We start from the raw sequence: 18,868 nt of genomic DNA, 5'->3' as shown, positions 1-18,868 counted from the left end.
GCAAATCACAATCTATATAACTCTTCATTTTCAAAATGAGTGGATTGGACTTAGACAATAGATACCTAAAGTTTCTCCTAGTCTCCAAGGCTACGAAGATCCATCCAGATGGAGGCATTAGGATTTTTCTCCATAGAGGCCTTGCTTGCAACTTCTAGAGAAAAACAGGTTCCATACCCAGTACACGTAAATGGATTTGTCCTTATTAATGTTTACATAATACATATCAATTCATATATGCATGTAACATACACATAAATGTAGACAATATCCCAATGCCCTGGAAAACATGCTGACACAAATAAGGAATGTAGGTAGAGGCTAGGTCTTTGTAAGAACTATTTTGGTATTAAATTCAGTTTGATAACCATGACTATTTTCATTTTTTCAAACCATTTTGGGTGGATGATAAAGGTTAATAAAGAATAATAGATATAAAAATGTCTTTCAGTTTTTTCCTGAATGTTCTTACACATTTATATTAAAAGTGCAACTTTGTCTCTTCATTTAGTGAATGCTAGAGAGATGGACCAATGAGAAAGAAATGAGGACTGAGTGAAAATCTAAGGGTAAGTAACTTTAATCACACACACACACACACACACACACACACACACACACACACACACACACACACACACACACACACACACACACAATTTCTAAGGTTTCTAACAACTTTGACTGCAGTCCAAGTTTTCTCAAAGTATAAGGTGGAATAGAGAACATCTAACTCATAACCTTATAGTCAATAATAGGTATTATGCTTCAAATGAAAATTATATTTGATTTTTACCATTGTAATGAAAGAATGATTTTTTAAAACTTTCAGAATAATCCAAGTGAGAAGCAAGGTTCTGAGTCCTAGAAGCACTATCGTTAACTTGCTATAGTAATCCAAAAGATAAAAATGGATGAAACTTTTGCTGTTGTAGTAAAAGAATTATTAGAAGCTATATTCGGAAACCTAGAAAGTCATTAATGTATAATCATAATTTTAAGAAGACAAAAATTTCATACTTTAAAGAATTTCCAAGTATCCAGACACTTTAATTTTGTCATTTATTTCACCATTATAATACTAACAAATTCTAGATCTTGTACTAGCAGAAAGATTAGACATTTACAATACAAAGAATGAAATGTTAACCACTTTTATATGCTGCAGATATTTTGAAAAGAAAATTTCCATTTTTTTGAAGTGTCCCTGTTAAATGTTTCTACAGCTGATCAACTTTGCTCATAGTCCGTGATTTCAAGGAAGGCTTTAAGTTGTTTCTTGGCCTTCTGGCCTAGATTAAGAATTGCTGGTTTTGGTGCCGCTTTGTTTTCTTTCAGGATCAAGGTGGGTGCTTTCAAACAAAATCTTGTTTTTCATTCCTTCCTGGACAATTCTTTGCTGGATTCTTTGCTTTGCATAATTATATCTACAAGGAAACCTTTAAGAAAGATTAATTAAATTCCTATTGAAATATTGATAATTGATAACACAGTTACCATATTTTTTCCTAATTGTGCACAAGACTGAAAAATATGTGTTTGGAGACCACTACTACCACATAATTGAAATACTGACTTAAAGTAAAATCCTAATCAAATATTTGAGACTGAAAGGGTAGTTTTGTATGATGGTACTAATAAACACATGTTCTTTAACAGTGTAACTGATAGCAAGTTTTTAGATACTCATCATGAGTTAAAAAAAAAAACTGAGGCTACCCAACATTCACGAAGTGTTTCCAAACTTTCACTTTTCACTATTAAGTATTAAAAATACTTATTTAGTATTTAATACTTTATCTTTTCTCCAGTTACATGTAAAAACAATTTTTAATGTTGGTTTTAAAAACATTTTGAATTCCAAATTCTCCCCCTCTTTCCTTCCTTCCCTTCCCCCCTCATTGAGAAGGCAAGCAATTTGCCTTTATTATAGGTCATATATGTGAATATAACAATCTTCAAGGAGAAAATAGGCTTAATTTTTCTTCTGCAGCTTTTTGTAGATCCTGCCACCAGTCTCCTGTCTTGCTTTTGGGGATGCCCACAGCACATACTCTTAGGAGTATATGGTAATATACTCTGCTAAAACCCTTCTTGTGACAGGTATTTAAGAGTTTGGTACAGCTGGGACCTTCATCAGACTTTGCTAATAGGTGCCAGATACCGATACATTGTAGACTGCATATTCTATACATCAATAATTCCAGTTTCAAAAAAGTAATCAGTTCCTTATTTTGTTAAACTTGTATTTAAAATTCCATATCAGTTTATTAAAAATTCAGTAAAAGTATGCAAATAACCAAATAAGTTAGTTTGCATTTTTTCCTGTGAGAAAAAAAATTACACGGAGTAGCTTAGATTTCATTTAAGAAACGTTGGACATCTCTGATGCATATAATTCAGAAAATAAGCATACATACCAACATCCTAAAGTTCCCAAAATAAATACTCCTACCGCAACGTCACATGATCTTCTAACTCTACCTATTAAATAAACATCACCCAAATGTTAGTTTTAATCTCTGAAACTTGCAACTAGAAAAATATTTTCATATGGATATATACAATTTATTAAGTGCAGGTACTCACTTGTAAATAAAAAATGTCCAAAGCCAGCTATGACAGATCCTAATGAGCCATAGAGTACAGAGTCTCGTGCACAGGGTACATTTTGAACATCCAAGATCCCTAGAAGCTTAAAGGGCTAGGATTAAAGGAAAAGAAAAAAAAAGTGTCATTTGAAAAAAAGAAGATATTTTCTATTTCAGATGTATTTGGTAGCAATGGACTTCACAACCACATCTTCCCTTCGCATTTTGAATTTAAATATTCCCAACCTCCAGAGGTGTCCCTTTTAAAAAATCAACAGCTATTATATGTTTAACTTGCTTTAGCTAACAAAAGCCAACAATATTCCATTATCTATAAATACTGGAGCCATTAACCTACGGCACACAATGTGCGACACTGTAGACAATGAATTTTTACTGAATACGTAATTCCTGATAATTTGATGGTGAAAGTCTTGTTCAGGTGAATTTGTTAGTGATTTACCAACCTGCTAATTAGGGGATTTTTAAGTACCTAAAGCAAAAAAAATTTATTTGGGGAGTAGGCTAGTTGAGTTCCGCAATCCTGAAAATATAAAGGTAGTGTTGAATCTAACAAGTAGTTTAGGTTTGGGACAAATTGCACATGTGTGTGCATACATACATACAGTCCCCCGTACCTACTAGATCCTGTATAATGGAAATCTGTTTGGAAGCAAAACTGCTAATAAGATTAGAAGTCTTATGCTTTATTTGTGGCAAAATAACATCTGTTTTCAATTCTATAATGACAATATTTTCTACAGCTTTTATTTATTTAGTCTACTCATGTCACTTGTAACAAAGTAAACCTCAGGTATGGTGTTTACCTTAGGCGTAGCCCACCTCGTATGCCTTTTATTCTTTCTCTGTATACTAAGGTTTATTACTTAATCAAGTTCTTAGTAGATGAATTTCCAGTCACAAATAGAAGTAACAGCTGTTTTGGGAACTTTAGGAAAATAAATCATCATAAGGCCCTAGACTGGTTTTTGTTTGGTAGAAAAGTTAATACTTTTTAAAGAGGAAATGGGTATTAGAAGCTAATAAAAATTGTGATAAGTAGAAGGATCACACTGGCATAGGAGTCAGGAGATGTGGATTGTAAATCCTGCTCTGCCAATAACAAGCTATGCACACTTTGGGAAGTCAGTGAATCATATCTTAGCCCTCAACTTTATAAAAACATCTATAAAACGGAAAGGTTCAGATTAAATGATCTTAAGGTCCCTTTTAGCTTATTAAAATAATCTACAAAAGTAGCTTTTTCTGAAGTTTTTCTCACTTAACCTTACATACAACATATGCCCATATAACAGATTATAGTAAGGAGGGCAGTAAAGGTCCCTGATAATTCTGGTGTAGTTTCCTTTACCAATGCAGATCACAACCCTTCCATGCCTTCGAAATGGTATTATGAGCTGTTTTATCTTGTTAAATTAATTTTTAAAATAGGATTCTGAGAACTGAGAAAGTGACTTGTATTTACTACATAAAAGATGGTTGCCTACCTAGAGGGAAAAAACATACAAGCTATGATAGCTTCAAAGCACAATATGAGAGTTTTGGGATATTCAGTACAAGAAATATTTGCTGTGCTCAGTGAGCTTAAAATTTTGTTTTGGTGATAGAATACATAGAATAAATAGCAGCTATTGTTATGGACCTGAGTAGTCTGGGAAACCCCCTAAGACCCTAGAGTGTGGATGATGTTTAAATAAATTTTTAAAAGATAGCTTTATTTTAGTCCAGTTTGATTCTACTCTCGACTTTAAGCAGCTGATTTTTGTCAGCCTTTTAAAAGAGATAGCACAGTACACTGAGAAATTTTTCTTACTGAAAAGCATTTTTCTGTTTCCTAAACAGAAGAATAAAGCTGACTTCTCTTCCTGAAAGAGTCTCAGGTTAGTTGTCATGACTATTTGTATAAACAGGGATGTTTGGTTATCCTAACTATGAGATAACTCTAGGAAGAAAATTAAGAAAAGAACCAGACCAATGAGGTGGAGGCTTCCCAGAAAAAGTCACAGAATTCTATAGGGGTAATCTAGCCTAAGTTCCTTTTGTTCCTTTATAGATCAGACAAAGGGCCTGGGAAATTGTGGGACTTTTCCAAAACTACACAGCTCATTACTAGCAGAGGCAGAACTGATAACCAAGATTATTATTCCTGCAAATGCTATTTCTTCCCCAAAGAATCTTTTAAGGAATTTTACTGAGTCCTTCCACTGTGGAATGGAATACTGATTTAAAATCTCATCTGTAGAATTTTTCTTATTTCTGTTGTGAGAATCAAATGAGATTATGGCAGGTGAAGTGCTATGTGAATAACAGGAGATAGTAGAAACAGAATTCTTGCCATTTTAGAGATGAGGAAATTGAGGCTCAAAGAGCATAAATTTTGAACTGAATGGAACCTTGGAAGTCATCTAGTCAGATATTTATTTTGCAGATGAAGAAGTCTCAGCAGGGAAGCGAATTGCTTATGGTCACAACTGCTTATGGTTATCTATGGATATTAAACGGCAGCATTGAAATCTAGGGTTCTTGATACTGCAGTCCATCACTAACTGGATGTGCCCTCACTAGCTTTGTTCAGACAGGTAGTGGGTGTGGAAGAACCACAATAACATCCAGGAAAACTTAGTTGTATTAGGAGTAACACAGTAATGTAAAGGAGACTGAAGACAGTAAAGTGAAAAATAGATATTCACAAAATCAAGATTAGTGAGAGCTTAGAAGTATTTTATGAAAACTCCTTGCAATGTGTCTCCCTTGCTCCTGCTCTACAGACCTGATAGAAAGAGCACAAACTACACATCGAGTGCTCCTTTTGGATCATAGGATTTCAGGGAAGGGGCCTTTGGCACTGACTAGTCCAGCTTCTCATTTCACAGATAAGGAAATGGAGACTCATTAGTGTCTTAAATTTATTAAATACCCCTAGTTAACTGTCTCTGGGGATGAGCTCCGTTATCTGTAAAATGAGAGTATGTGCAGTTGTCAAGAGCTCTTTGGGAATAACACAGCCTGGGTTCCAAATCTGCATCATCTCTACATGGGGTACTATTACTTCACCTGAGCTTCAGTTTCCTCATGTGTAAACTGTGGATAGGTAAGGCAACATAACCCTGGAAAAACCTGAACTTAAGTCTTACCTCTCAAAAATGCTGGCTCTTAACATGGGCACGTGGACAAGTTACCTATCCTCTAAGTTAGAACAGTTGTTGATTTCTGGAATTCCCTATACCAATGAGGACAAGTGTTTAGGGAAAAAAAAGTCCTGAGTTGCTATTGTTATAAAGGACACTGTAGAGTGCTATGATATTTCTGTTTATATGTGATGTGATTTTATAAATATAGGTATATATACAGGGGGCAGCTAGGTGGTGCAGTGGATAGAGCACTGGCCCTGATGTCAGGAGGACCTGAGGTCAAATCCAGCCTCAGACCAAACATTTGACACTTACTCACTGTGTGACCCTGGGCAAGTCACTTAACCCCAATTGCCTCATATATATGTACATATATGTGTGTGTGTATGGGAAGTTGCTTGAAACAGCCACTCCAAATGTTCCATAAAAGTTTTATTTAGAAAACTAAGGCAAAAGTAATTTTAGAATACAAATAATTTAGTACAATTTAAATCTTAAAGTTATTTGCATGTGATAAATGGTCCAGATTAAAATACAAAACCATCAAGTACCACATGAACAAGTTCACTTAGCCACTTGACAGTGATTCTGGATGATTATTAGTTTTATTTATTTATTTTGTGTGTGTGTGTGTGTGTGTGTGTGTGTGTGTGTGTGTGTGTTTAAGGCAATTGGGGTTAAGTGACCTGCCTAGGATCACACAGCTAATAAGTCTCAAGTGTTTGGTCTGAGGCTGGATTTGAACTTAGGTCCTTCTGACTTCAGGGCCGGTGCTCTATCCACTGTGCCACCTTGCTGTCCCTTGATTATTAGTTTTAAATCAAAGACTTGCATATATCTGTACCCTATGCTTGGGAGCAAGATGGTTACATATACCATGCAAGTAAAGACGAGAGAGTGGGGTAGGGGATTACCAGGAACGAGGAGGTGGTGATAATAGCCTAAAAGGTTCTCTTGCCCTCATTAGAGGAATTTCTAGTCACAGTTGCTTTGTACCAGTTTTTAATTAGTAGCTACTTATGGGGGCAGCCAGGTGGTGCAGTGGCCTTGGAGTCAGGAGGGCCTGAGTTCAAATCTGCCCTCAAACCAAACACTTGACACTTACTAGCTGTGCGACTCTGGGCAAGTTGCTTAACCCCAACTGCCTCACAAAAAAAAAAGAAGAAGAAAAGTAGCTACTTATGTGGATGGTGCTAAGCAGTTAATGATTATCTTATTAAATCATTGGAAGGAGTAGTCACAATAACAATAGATTAAATCATTTGAAGAAGTACAAAGAAGTTTCTTTGGGTACAGGTGAGAAGAATAAAGAGCAGGTTAGGGACAGTGGAGCAGTCTTACCTGTCTTGGCATCCCTGATCTTTAAAATAAGCTAAGATAATTTTGTTGTCCCCCACCAAATCAGCTATATACTATATTACCTCTTCGTATAATAGCAAGGTAAAAACTCTCTTTTAAGGGATGCTATCAAGGATAGTTGTCCTAAAATTAGACCCAACAGCTGTGTTTTGGTTTGTAGGTGTACTTAATTACTCCTCCTGTGCATAAGGACTTAGCAGCCACATGGCAAAATAACTGCATATGTCAATATAATACTGAGTTTGTTAGTGAAGAACTACCCAATCGAGATTTATTTTAAAATATCCTGACATAAGAAGAACTTAGACACTTTTTAATTACAGACTATGTTGAGCAGAACAAAAACTTAGTACAATGGAAAAAAAGGGTAGTCAATTTCAGTTTTGTTTGGATGGGGGTAAAAGAAGGGGAAATTAGGAATGATTTTTTTTTCTAAATTAGCCTTCAAAACTTCAAAAGCTTCACTTCCATAATTAACTGCTGGAATAGTATTTTGCACTTGAGACGTAGAAATCATAGTACTTCTGTACTCTGCCCTGGTCAGACTACATCTGGAGTCCTTCTATAAGTTTACTGATAAACTGGAGATCATCCAGGAGACAGCAACTAAGATGGTGAAAGGCCTTTAAATTATGCCATATGAGGTTCCCTTAAGGAACCAGGGATGTGTACCCTGGAAGACTAAGGGAAAGGAAATATTGTAGGTGCTTAATAAATGTTTGCTTATTGATTGATCAACTGACATCATAACTATACTGAAGATTTACAAAAACTGTCACGCTGAAGAATCAAGTCAACAAAGCAGTTATAAAGTACCTACTATGTGGCCAGGTACTGGAAATGGAATTGAGATTTGTTCTACTTGGCCTCAGAAGGCAAAATCAGAAGCAGGGTATGGGAGATGCAAAAAGGCAAATTATGACTTGATATAAGGGGAGGGGAGAGGAGTCTTAACCTATCCATAAGGTAGCAGCAGCAAGGTGGCCCAAGTCCATAAACTGCTAGACTTGGGATCATTGTAAGACCAGAACTGGAATTCTTCCTCAGACTGACTAGCAAGAACCTCCTCGTAAGTTACAACCTCTCAGCTTTAGTTTCCTCACCTTTAAAATGGGGATAATTAGAGCACCTACCTCACAGTGTTGCTGTGAGGATCAGATGTTGTAAAGCCTTTGCAAATCTTAAAGCCTTATGTAAATACTAGTGATTAAGGGACATAGACTGGCTCAGGAGACAGTCTTATAGGCTGAAACCGCTGGTCAAGAGTGTCATGGTTGGGACCAACTGGCTGAAATTATGTATTTCTCTGACAAGCTGAGTATCTAGTATGAGGTGAACTAGAAGAAATAGGCAGTTCTTGTTTTAAGGATTCCAATTCAGTTGAAGATAGCACAAAACCAGATCATCTCACATCAGCCAGGTGTATTCTGCGATTCTGGTAAAATCTTATTCAACCTGTCTCACATGAAGAGCTTCCCCTCTCCTTGGCAAACTCCTCTACATGGATGAGTGATGCCATTCCATCCCATCATCTCCAGAAGACTTTCCCCCTCCATAATCCGCACCTTATCAAGGAGATAAGTCTACTGGCTGTTTCTCTACAGACTACAAAGCACTCCTGTGTGTCTCCTTTGTCAAAAACCTCACTTGATCCATCCATCCTCACTACTAGTTCTTGTCTCATATCTCTTCTTCCTTTTGTAGCTAAACTCCTTGAGAATGCTGTCTAGGATATGTACTTCTGCTTCCTTTCTTCTCAATTCTATAGTCTGGATTCCAGCTGAAGCACTCTCCCTAAAGTTATTAATGATCTCTTAATTGCCATATCTAATGGTCTTTTCCAAATGGTCATCCTTCTTGACTTCTCTGCAGCCTTTGATGCTGACAATCGCCTTCTCTAGTCCTCTTTTCTTATTTCACTTGGTGATCTCATCATCTGATTGGCTCTCAGGTTTTCATTTATCTCTGTGCTGAGGATCTACTTAGCAGCTTACCTCTCTCTTAAACTCCAGAATGCATTTCCAGCTGCCTATCAGACATGTCCAACTTGATGTCCTGTAGACATCTTAAGCATGTCCAAAACTGAACTCATCTAATAGACATTTGGAGACACATTCTGGATAACTGGGAGAATGGTGGTACTGCCCTCAATGGTAATGAAAGGCTGGACAGTGGGAGGGTTTGGGGGGAAAGATGAGTTCAGTTTTGGACATGTTTTAAGGTGTCAGCACTTAAAGTTTGACATAGAGTAGCACCACCCTCTTCCTAGTCATCCAGGCTTTCAACCTAAGTCTCATCTTTGATACCTCTCTAACTTCCTATATCCAACCTGTTGCCAAATACTGTAAATTTTACCTTTATAACATCATCTGCTCTCTTATACTGCTACCATGCTAGTGCAGGTCCCCATCACCTCACACCTGGACTGTTCCAACTACTGGTTGGGTCTCCCTGCCACAAGTCTCTCACTCTAGTCCATCAAATTAATCTTCCTAAAGCAGAGATCTGACGAAGTTACCCCCGTCAATAAACTCTGGTGGCTTTCTGACTTTAAGATCAAATTTTAAAATCTCCTTAAGATCTCTTTTTGGCATTCCTACCTTTTAATCCTTATATTTAAACCCCGCCCCCCCCACTCAGATTTAACCTTGCTGTTCCTTAAACAAGACACTTCATATCCAAACTCCAGGCATTTTCACTGGCTGTTCCTCCTGCCTGGGATGCTTTCTTTCCTTGTCGTAGTTCCCAGCTTCAAAGTTTCAAGTCCCAGATAAAATTCCCTCTTCTATGAGAAGCCTTTCCTGATCCCCCTGAATATTAATGCCTTCCATTATGCAGTTTATTGTATGTGTATGTGTATATAAAATCTTATTTGCACTTAAGAGTCAGTTCTGTTATAATTTGATACCTGCGCTTGCAAAAAGTAAATGTGTGTCATTAAAAACCATAGGACTTATGAGGGAAATGGGGTTAAGGCACAACACCCAAAAAATTGTGTCAGTGACACATAAGAAAAAGTAACATAATAAATGGTCGTGAAATTTTATGTACGTTAAATGGCTGAGAAATACATAAATAGCACTGGGTAGGCTGTAACTCTGAAGGGGGGAATAGGGAGCCATTCAGCTCCTCCTGCACCAGAGATACATAATAAACATGGCATTTTACCTTAAAAAGATTTGAAGTTTGCTTGTGGAAATAGGTGCTTGAAATAGGGTTGAAGCTCATGAGTTATTGTAAAGTGTAGTTTTCTGTATTCTCTCTATATACTATGTATCGATCTATAATTAAGAATAGAGATTAGGGAGACTTGCCAATATTAGGTTCTAGAACTAGCATTTAGGCAGGCTACCTATATTATATTATCTGTTGGAAAATTCCTTTTTCTGACATAGCTGTAAGCTTGCTAGGATGCAGTGGTTTTCTTAGTTCTCATCCTGCCAGCCACTGGCTCAGTCACTCTTCATAGGGCCCATACAACCCTCCCCTGAAACATTTTATATCTCTTCTGTCCTTTCAATGAGTCATAAGGAAAACACCAAGAGTAGATCCACCTTGGTTGGAAACTTTTTAGCCTAAAAAAAAGTTTATGCTCCTGGTTACTTTCAGTTAATCATGAAGTAAATGAGTATGCTTCTCATTTCTGATCACAATCTAATGGTTTATCTTACTGAGTCATCTCAGAGTATCAAAGTGACATATTCTACCCCCAAAAAACCAAAAACACCTACCAGGTACAAAAACTGAGACTAGTATTTTTGAGATGATGTTTGTATTATTATTTAGATAGATGAAGGCAGCACTTGGTATTTAAATAATGAAGTTGAAAACAAAATTAACATAAGTATAATCTATGTATTCTTCCCCACCCAGATGACTGGTTAGTGACTCACATCACATCCACATGTCTTTGCCTACCTTTTGAAGCCCTCTAAGATGTAGTTCTGACCTGCTTATGCAACCTTATATCCTTGTTCTGCCCCTTATAAGCTAGACCCTCCAATCCAGGTAACAGAAACATAATTCTCACCTCCACACCTTTATTGTTTCCAGTTGGAATATTCTCAATCCTCTCTGTCTAAATGCTACCCCAATCCTTGTAATGTTCAGTTCAAGCTACTCCTCCAAGCCTTCTCTGTATACTGCAATCGATACTGATCTCTCCCTCAGAATTACAGATTTGGTGCACAAAGGTACCTTTGAGGTCATCCAGTCATTAATTTGACAGATGAGGAAACTGAAATCTAGAAATATTTTAAGTGATATACCTAAGGTGACACAACTAATAAATGGCAGAACTAAAATACTTTGAACCCTTTTTATATCTAGTAAGAATCTTATAGCATTGTTTCCTCCAACTACATTAGAAACTCTGTAATATACATTAATATTTACATATATATGCAATCCCTCAGTGGCCAATATAGAATGTGACACAACTATAATAGGCATTTTATTCATCAAATAAGCTATATTAAGCACTTATTATGTGACAGGCATTATGTGCTAGTGACGTACAAAGACAAAATAGTTTCTGTTCTCAAAGAGCTTTATAAATTGGAAGGAAACAAGACATAGACAGAAAAATAAATTCTAGATATATGCAAAGTAATTTCCAGGAGACGATCGCTAACTACTGTACGCAAACAAAATAAGTACCTTTTGAGCTAAGCCTTGTCTGAAGGTAAGGATTCTAAAAGGCAGAAGTGAGGAAGGACCCCAGTCCTGAGGATCAGGGCCTGTACAAAGGAATGGCAATAGGAGATAGAATGTTGTATACAGAGAATAGGCAGTAGGCCAGTTTGGCTCAGTAAAACTGTTAAATGATATGCCTTAGTGGTAAGATATCTAACCCAACCTGATATGCCATGCAGCAGAATAACTGCCTTTACTATCATATCTTGGCAGCACAACTTTCAGGCAAGTTGGGTACATACAGGTGAAGGATATGAAAAGGTGACCAGACAATCCTAACACAGGGCAAGGTGTCTTTTTTACATTGTCCACTAAGTTGTAAACTGTCTTCCTTCCACTTTCTCCTTGTAGCAGGTCATTAAAAATTGCTAGCCTTCAAGGAAGTTTTAAGTGACAAGCTGAGAAAAGTTTTTGGTTAATTAAAAAGGGAATTCTTTATGACTTTACTGAGAAGCTGGTCTTAGATTTAAGTAAACCAAAACTGTATTTATGAAGGGGTAGCTTTAGAATTTCCTAATTTGTCCACATGTACCAAACCTTTCAATGCAGTCAAATACAAATTCCAATTGGTATTAGCCTGCCATCTCTAGGTAAGATAGAAAACATCTGAGGCCCATGAACTATTTCAACATTTTGATAACTATTTCAATGCAAATGGCTTTCTTTAAAATCCCATGTATTTTATGTATAAAAACATTTAAGAATAAAGGTTGAGAACCCCTGACCTAAATAGATAGGAAAACCCAAGATCACATCTTGCCTCATACACTTATTGGTTGGACATGACATTTAACCTAACTCAGTGAGTGGTTCCTCATGTGTAAACCCTCACAAGGTTGTTGTGAGGATACAGTGAGATACCGGTTTGCTTTGCAAACCTTTAAGCACTATAGAAAATGTTAGTCTTATTAAGGCGCACCCCTTCCCCTACACAAGTGACCCCACTCCATCCTTGTTTCCAACTGATTGCCTTCTCCAGTCTTAAATCTTTCTTACTGTCACGTACTCTTTAATCTAGTGGCCTCCTGGCTGTTATTCCAATGAGATACTCATCTCAAAGCTCCAGGAACTTTCTCTGGCTGTCTCCCAAACCTGGAATGCTCTCCCTCATCTCTCTGCCTACTGGCTTCCCTCAAGTCACCACTGAAATCTAATCTTATACAGAAAATCTTAATTTTAGTGCCTTTCCCTTTTAATTATTTCCTATTTTTCCTGTATATGGCTTCTTGTACATTTCTGTTGGCTTGTCTTTCCCATGACTGTGAGCTCTTGGATGGTAGGGGCTTTCTGACCTTTTTTTGTATCCGCCGCACTTAGCACAGTTTCTGGCACAAAGTAGGGGGTAATAAATGTTTACTGACTCATTAAATAAATTTACAGGTTTTGTCCTCATTGCAGATAGAAAACAGTTGGTCAAATTTGTTTGTATACCAACCTGTTTATTATAGCAGGACATGAGCTAAAGTCATTGCTCCTAAGTCATCTGATCTTTCTTCTGCGGAGACTCTGGGTCCACTTAAATCAGATTGTAGATTGTGGCTAATTTAAAGCAAGGCTAATAATTTGTAATTCAGTAGCACTATTTTCAGCATACATGTGGTATTTTTAAAGATTTTAAACAAACAGAAAGTTAACAGGGGTCACAATAATAGGTTGTGTTGAATTCTATTTATAATGCCTAGCTGTTTAATATTTAATATTTCCCTGGTCTCTTTAGTAACTACAACTTTATGAAGAAAAAATGTGGTTATTTTATGAGAAGCTTATTAATATTTTTAAGTGAAAAGTGACCTAAATCATCCTTAGACGTGACCAAATCATGCTGTGCAGCAATTTATTGCATATAGTAATATACAGCAGAAGGGCAAAAAAAAAATCTTGTTCTTACACATAAATTAAAATTTGACTATATTATTTTGCCAGAATATAGACAGTCTAGTGATATTCACAAGCCCCATCCACACAATCTATTGCAAAGCATGGTTCATCCATACTGGGTCACTTGCCACTCCTTCCACAAAAATCTCTCTCCATGCCTTTTGCACTGGCCATTCACTAATTCTGGAATTGTATCCCTCTTCACTTCTGCCTGCTGGAATCCCTGGTTTCCTTCAAGACTCATAAAGCTTGTGCATCACTTACTGCAGGAGGGCTTTCCTGGTCCCCTTTCATGATCTCTAATGCCTTCTCCAAACTGAATTGTATACATCTGTGTTTCTCAAATAAGAATGTAAATTTCTTGGAAGCAAGAACCCTTTTACAATTTTGTATCCAAGTGCATAGGACAGTATGTGAAACTTAGCAGGTGTTTAATAAATGCTTGTTGATGGAATGAACTATCAAATCTGCATCTTTTTGACTGTGGGGAGGGGGGAGTTTGAGGAAACAATTCTGAGGCATGAAAATAGAGCATAACTCTGGAACTGGGAAAAAACTTAAAATATTCTGAAATTATGTATGAAGGAAATGATCTTTAAACTAAGTCACATACTATTTAAGTATATCTGAGATAATGTCCTAGCAGAAGGGGGTGATTTGTATAGACATAAGTCTATAAAAAGTAAAGTTAAAAGGGTAATTATTTCTTACTGACTACTATACTATCATCTGCATTTCAGAAACTTGATTTTAACAGTGGTGATCACAGAGCCAGGAACTGAATCACAACAACCAGGAGAGAGTCATAAAATAGAAACTTCTTTAATAGTTCATAATAAGAGACATCTTGTAGGTTATTTGATAACTGGTACCAGCTTATTTGCACAAAGTTTTCCTGGTCTGTATATTAAAGCAAATTACAGATCAGAAATAAGCAAGGCTGACTGTTGAATCAGTCAAGGTCATACAGTGTCTATTACAAAACTGGACCTGGAATTTCAAATGTCAAAATCCCCATGTTACCAAGTTACTGAGCTTTCCAAGAACACAAGTTTGAGTCAAGAATACCACATTTTAAGTAATCATATTTAAAATTTTGAGCACATAATAAAATCTGGTCAAACATTAAAAATAAATACCAATTATATATTAGGGATTTCATTTTTTAAGCTTAATATAAAATAAAAATAACTGACCTCTTATTCTTAGTCAAATTTCGATTAAAATGTACAAAACATGCTCTTTCAGTATCATGTAGGATATTTCTAATATCTATTCCTGACTACTCCTCATCCAAATAAGAAACAAGGAAATCTCCATTTAAAAAAAAAATCTACAGATAACAACACTGGATAATGGTCATGAATGACCACAGCAGATTACTCTTAAGATTCAGCATGACCCTTGTGGTGATAATCTAATGCAATTAGTATTGCCCCACATATAGAGAGAGAGAGAGAGAGAGAGTCTGTACTTAGAAGTCTCCTTTCAAAAAAATTATTCAATTTTGACAAGGGAAAAGGATGCTAACTATACTCAGAACGTGCTATTTCCTGTTTGTCTCAGAGTCTAATTATCTTTCCCATTTAGTAGTACTAGAGTCCCTACAATATGTCTTGGACGATTTCCATAAAATATAACCTTGCCACATAATTCCTGCAGCTGTATGTGAATCAAAATCACCATGTTACCAACTTCTAATTTATTCAACAAATATAAAAAATACAGATTTTTTGGCTTTTAAAGCCCTTCCCCTCTGGTTCCAGCCTGTCTGTCTGAATTGCAGTTAACCCTCTGTCAAATATTCTGATCCACCCTACTTGTTCTGCAGAATATTCTATCTCCATCACCTTGCTGGGGCTGTCCATCATACACACTTGCCAGTGTTCTCCCTTATTTACTTGACTCTTGGAACTCCTAAAGTGCCACTTTCTACAAGATCACTTTATAAACTCCCACTCATTAGTGCCTGCCTCCAAAAATGTTCCTTCTCCCTACAGCGGAGGGTTGTTTTTAAGTTGCCAGTGCTTTGTATACAGTTGATACTTCCTAAACTCTGGATAGATTAAATAGAATTTTATTATGGCAGTAGCTACTGCCAGTAGTTTTGTGTAGTGTATTGAGAGCTGGCCTTCAAACCAGTAAAATCTGGTTCGAGGTTTTGTTTGTGATACATCTGACTGGCTGTGTGACCCTAATCTCGTCATTTTAGGCCTAGTGGTGTCAAACTCAAATAGAAATGGGGTCCACTAAAATGGAAGACCCATGTCTTTATATATTAGAAAAACCACATATTAATATTATCTATGTTCTACTGTATTTTTATTTTAAACGGACCACACCGTTGCTGATCTGCATTGGTGGAGGGGGTTATCTTCACGGGGAAGGAAAAAGATGCAGATTTATCCCAACTGAAATCACCTGCCCAGTCCCTATCGCTATGGTACTTACCACGGGAGGACAATGTGTTACAGCAGCTGATACAATAGTAAAGAAATTGTTAACGACTCATTTCCCCTTTCTTAACACCCCAACTAATGCAAAAATAACACATCAAGTGCCTGTGGGGAGGCAGCATGCCCTTCATGCAGTTTTCACCGTTTTGATTAGAATATTATTCAGGTACGTCTTAACTCTTGCCAAACAATTGTGATTCGAGTGTCTTAAAATGGACAGAAAACTGGTCCCAAAGAATGGCTAGAACCCCGTGAGGTTAAGCAGGGTCGCACCGTGACCTAGCTTCCCGCGTGATCCCGGCGGCCCGGCAGACCCCTGACCCCGGGCGTTTCACTTTCCCCAGCAATGCTGCCGCCCTTCCCCCCACCTTGGCCTCAACCATCGAAGCGACAGCTCGTGTGGGCTCAGGAGGCCCAGGGCCAGGCTTGGGCTCCCCCTTCCGCTCGGTCCGCCCTTCCCGTTACCTTCCCCTTCCCGGGGTTCCCCGGCCTCGGTCTCAGTTGCCATGAAGACGAGCCCGTGTCGCACGCCCTTCACTCACAACCACCGAGACGAACAGGAAGTGTTGCCTAGAGCGGACGCTCTCGCGCTCCCCCGCGAGTTCACTCTCTGGGTCCGCCCTGGCTCGCCCTTTCCTGCCTTCCGCCTCCCTCCGCCCCTGCCAACACCACGTCCGCCATTTTAGAAGCTGCACTATCACACTGCAGTGCTCCTGGAAGCAGCCGCCTTGGCGACAGACAGCTCCTTTGTTCACTGAAATGGGCCACACCATCTCTTAGGGCGCTTCCTAACTCCGCCTCCCCTCTCTACACGACCGGGCCAGGGGCAGAATGGAAATAGGTCCTGAAGCTACCGCGCTATTAGAGTCTCGAGGGAGGCAGGCGGAGGAGATGCCGCACAGGCTGCCGCCGACCTCTCTCACTTCCTCGTCAACAGTCGTGCGCGCGTATGCGCGTGCCAGAGGAATGTGGGGGTGGCTAGAGGGAGCGCGCGCGGGGCGGGAAAAGCGGCAAACAAGGCCAGGGATGGTTGGTGGGGGGGAGGCGGAGGCGATAATGGCGCATTGTCCTCTGAGGCCCGACCTGCGTCCTCTCCGTCGGCTGCAGCCAGGGGGCGGTTCACAGCCCCCTCCCGGTTGCGTCACCAGCCGCCTGGGGTTTTCTGGGGCCACCTTGAGGAGCCCTCCTCGGGCCCCTTCTCCTCCCCCGGGGCAGATTAAACCCCAAACGGCGGAGAAACCCTTCCCCTCAAAGTCGCATACACTCCCCGCCTTCCCCCAGCTTCTCGGGCACCAAAAAAAGAAAAAATGCGAAAGCTCCGGTGTCCCGCTAGGCGAGGGCACCCGTGAAGGAGACTTGGGGGACAAAATGGAGGCCGGCGCTTTGTGGGCGAAGATGCGTCAGGGCCCGCGTCGGCCGGGCCGGGGAATCGGGGTGGTCAGCCCAAGGCAGAGGAAGGAAGAGGCGTGCGAGCCAGGCCTGGCCCGCACTGGCCTGACGGAGGAGGAGGGGAGGCAGGAGGGGAGGGAGGCCATTATTGCAAGATGGCCGTAGACGTGTAAAGCCCCGGCCCTTGCATTCTGTGGTCTAATCGTTACCAACTAGCGATAAAGGGCACCGTAAATTTTGAAGAAGAGGGCTGTAGAGCCCCGGTTCTGTCGCCAACATTGGCTTTCTGAAACAGTGGCTGCAAAAAACGGGCGCCTGTCGTTTGGCCGAGTAACCTAATTAAATAGACCTCCAGGTTTCTCAGGCACGTATGTATGTTTTGTGGCTTTGGCTGGCTGCTGTCGTGTCTTCTAGATCTCAAGTCTCCTAGCTGCAGGAAAAGGCAATCATTTTAAGAGTCCCTTGGATTTTTCTTCTTATTGATTAGAAATCTCTATGGCTTTGTGCACACTCATTTTTTAAATAGACATTTTAGAAAAGTTTTATCGATGATTTTTTGTTTTTGTTTTTTACATGACAGACTTTTACAGATTAATGACCTTAGTGAGAAGAAACAAAGTAAAACCAAGAATACAGTAACCTCATCTGAAAATACATGCAACATTCCACGTCTGTAGCAACCCCTTGTATATTTGGAGAGAAGAAATCTCTCCTACTTCATTGAAAATAAAAGAGGAACTTTTTTTCTTGCAACAAGTATTTGTAGTCAAGCAAAACAAATTCCTTTAGTGGCTGTACACAAAAACTTATTTGTCTCATTTTGCATCCCAAATCGTGATGGATCATCATTGGTCCTCTGGAATCATGAATGGTGATTATTATTTCCAGTTTTTGAAATTATTTGTTTTTGCAGTGTAGGTATGCAGTCGTAGAAATTGTTCTAGTTATACTCACTTCATCATTAGTTTATAAAAATCCTCAAAATTGTTCATCTTTGTGATGATGTTACAGTATAAATTGTACAACTGGTTTTGCTTCACTGCATCAGATCATGTAATCTTTCTATGTCTTTAAAATCATCTTTTTCTAATTTCTTACAATGCAATAGTATTCTGTCATATTCATATGCCACAGCTTATTCATCCATTACTCCACGGGTGGGCAGTCCCTCAGTTTAGAGATGTTATTTCATATTTGGATGTTGTTATGTATTACTCAAAGGGTCCAGGGGTGGGGAACCTGTAGCCTAGAGGCCCCATGTGGCTTTCTAGGTTATCAAGTATGGCTCTTTGACTGAATCCAAACTTCACAGAACAAATCCCCTCAATGAAGGGATTTGTTCTGTAAA

At 38.8% G+C, this 18,868-nt stretch overlaps 1 protein-coding gene across 1 annotated transcript; it reads right to left on the bottom strand.

Moving 5' to 3' along the window:
* Positions 1-1,048: 1,048 nt before the first annotated feature.
* COX20 (cytochrome c oxidase assembly factor COX20) lies at positions 1,049-16,590 on the bottom strand. The gene is made up of 4 exons (XM_020982102.2): positions 16,500-16,590; positions 2,590-2,704; positions 2,421-2,484; positions 1,049-1,439 (listed from the first exon to the last, which is right to left on the bottom strand). The coding sequence occupies exons 1-4, from the start codon at positions 16,512-16,514 to the stop codon at positions 1,298-1,300; spliced, it is 336 nt and encodes a 111-aa protein (XP_020837761.1). The 5' UTR covers positions 16,515-16,590; the 3' UTR covers positions 1,049-1,297.
* Positions 16,591-18,868: the final 2,278 nt, after the last annotated feature.

Source organism: Phascolarctos cinereus, unplaced genomic scaffold (assembly GCF_003287225.1).
Source record: "Phascolarctos cinereus isolate Bilbo 61053 unplaced genomic scaffold, phaCin_HiC Scaffold_5;HRSCAF=322, whole genome shotgun sequence".
Classification (NCBI taxonomy): Eukaryota; Metazoa; Chordata; class Mammalia; order Diprotodontia; family Phascolarctidae; genus Phascolarctos; species Phascolarctos cinereus.
The sequence above is the reverse complement of the archived record's forward strand: the minus strand, read 5'-3'. Positions and strand labels throughout refer to the sequence as shown.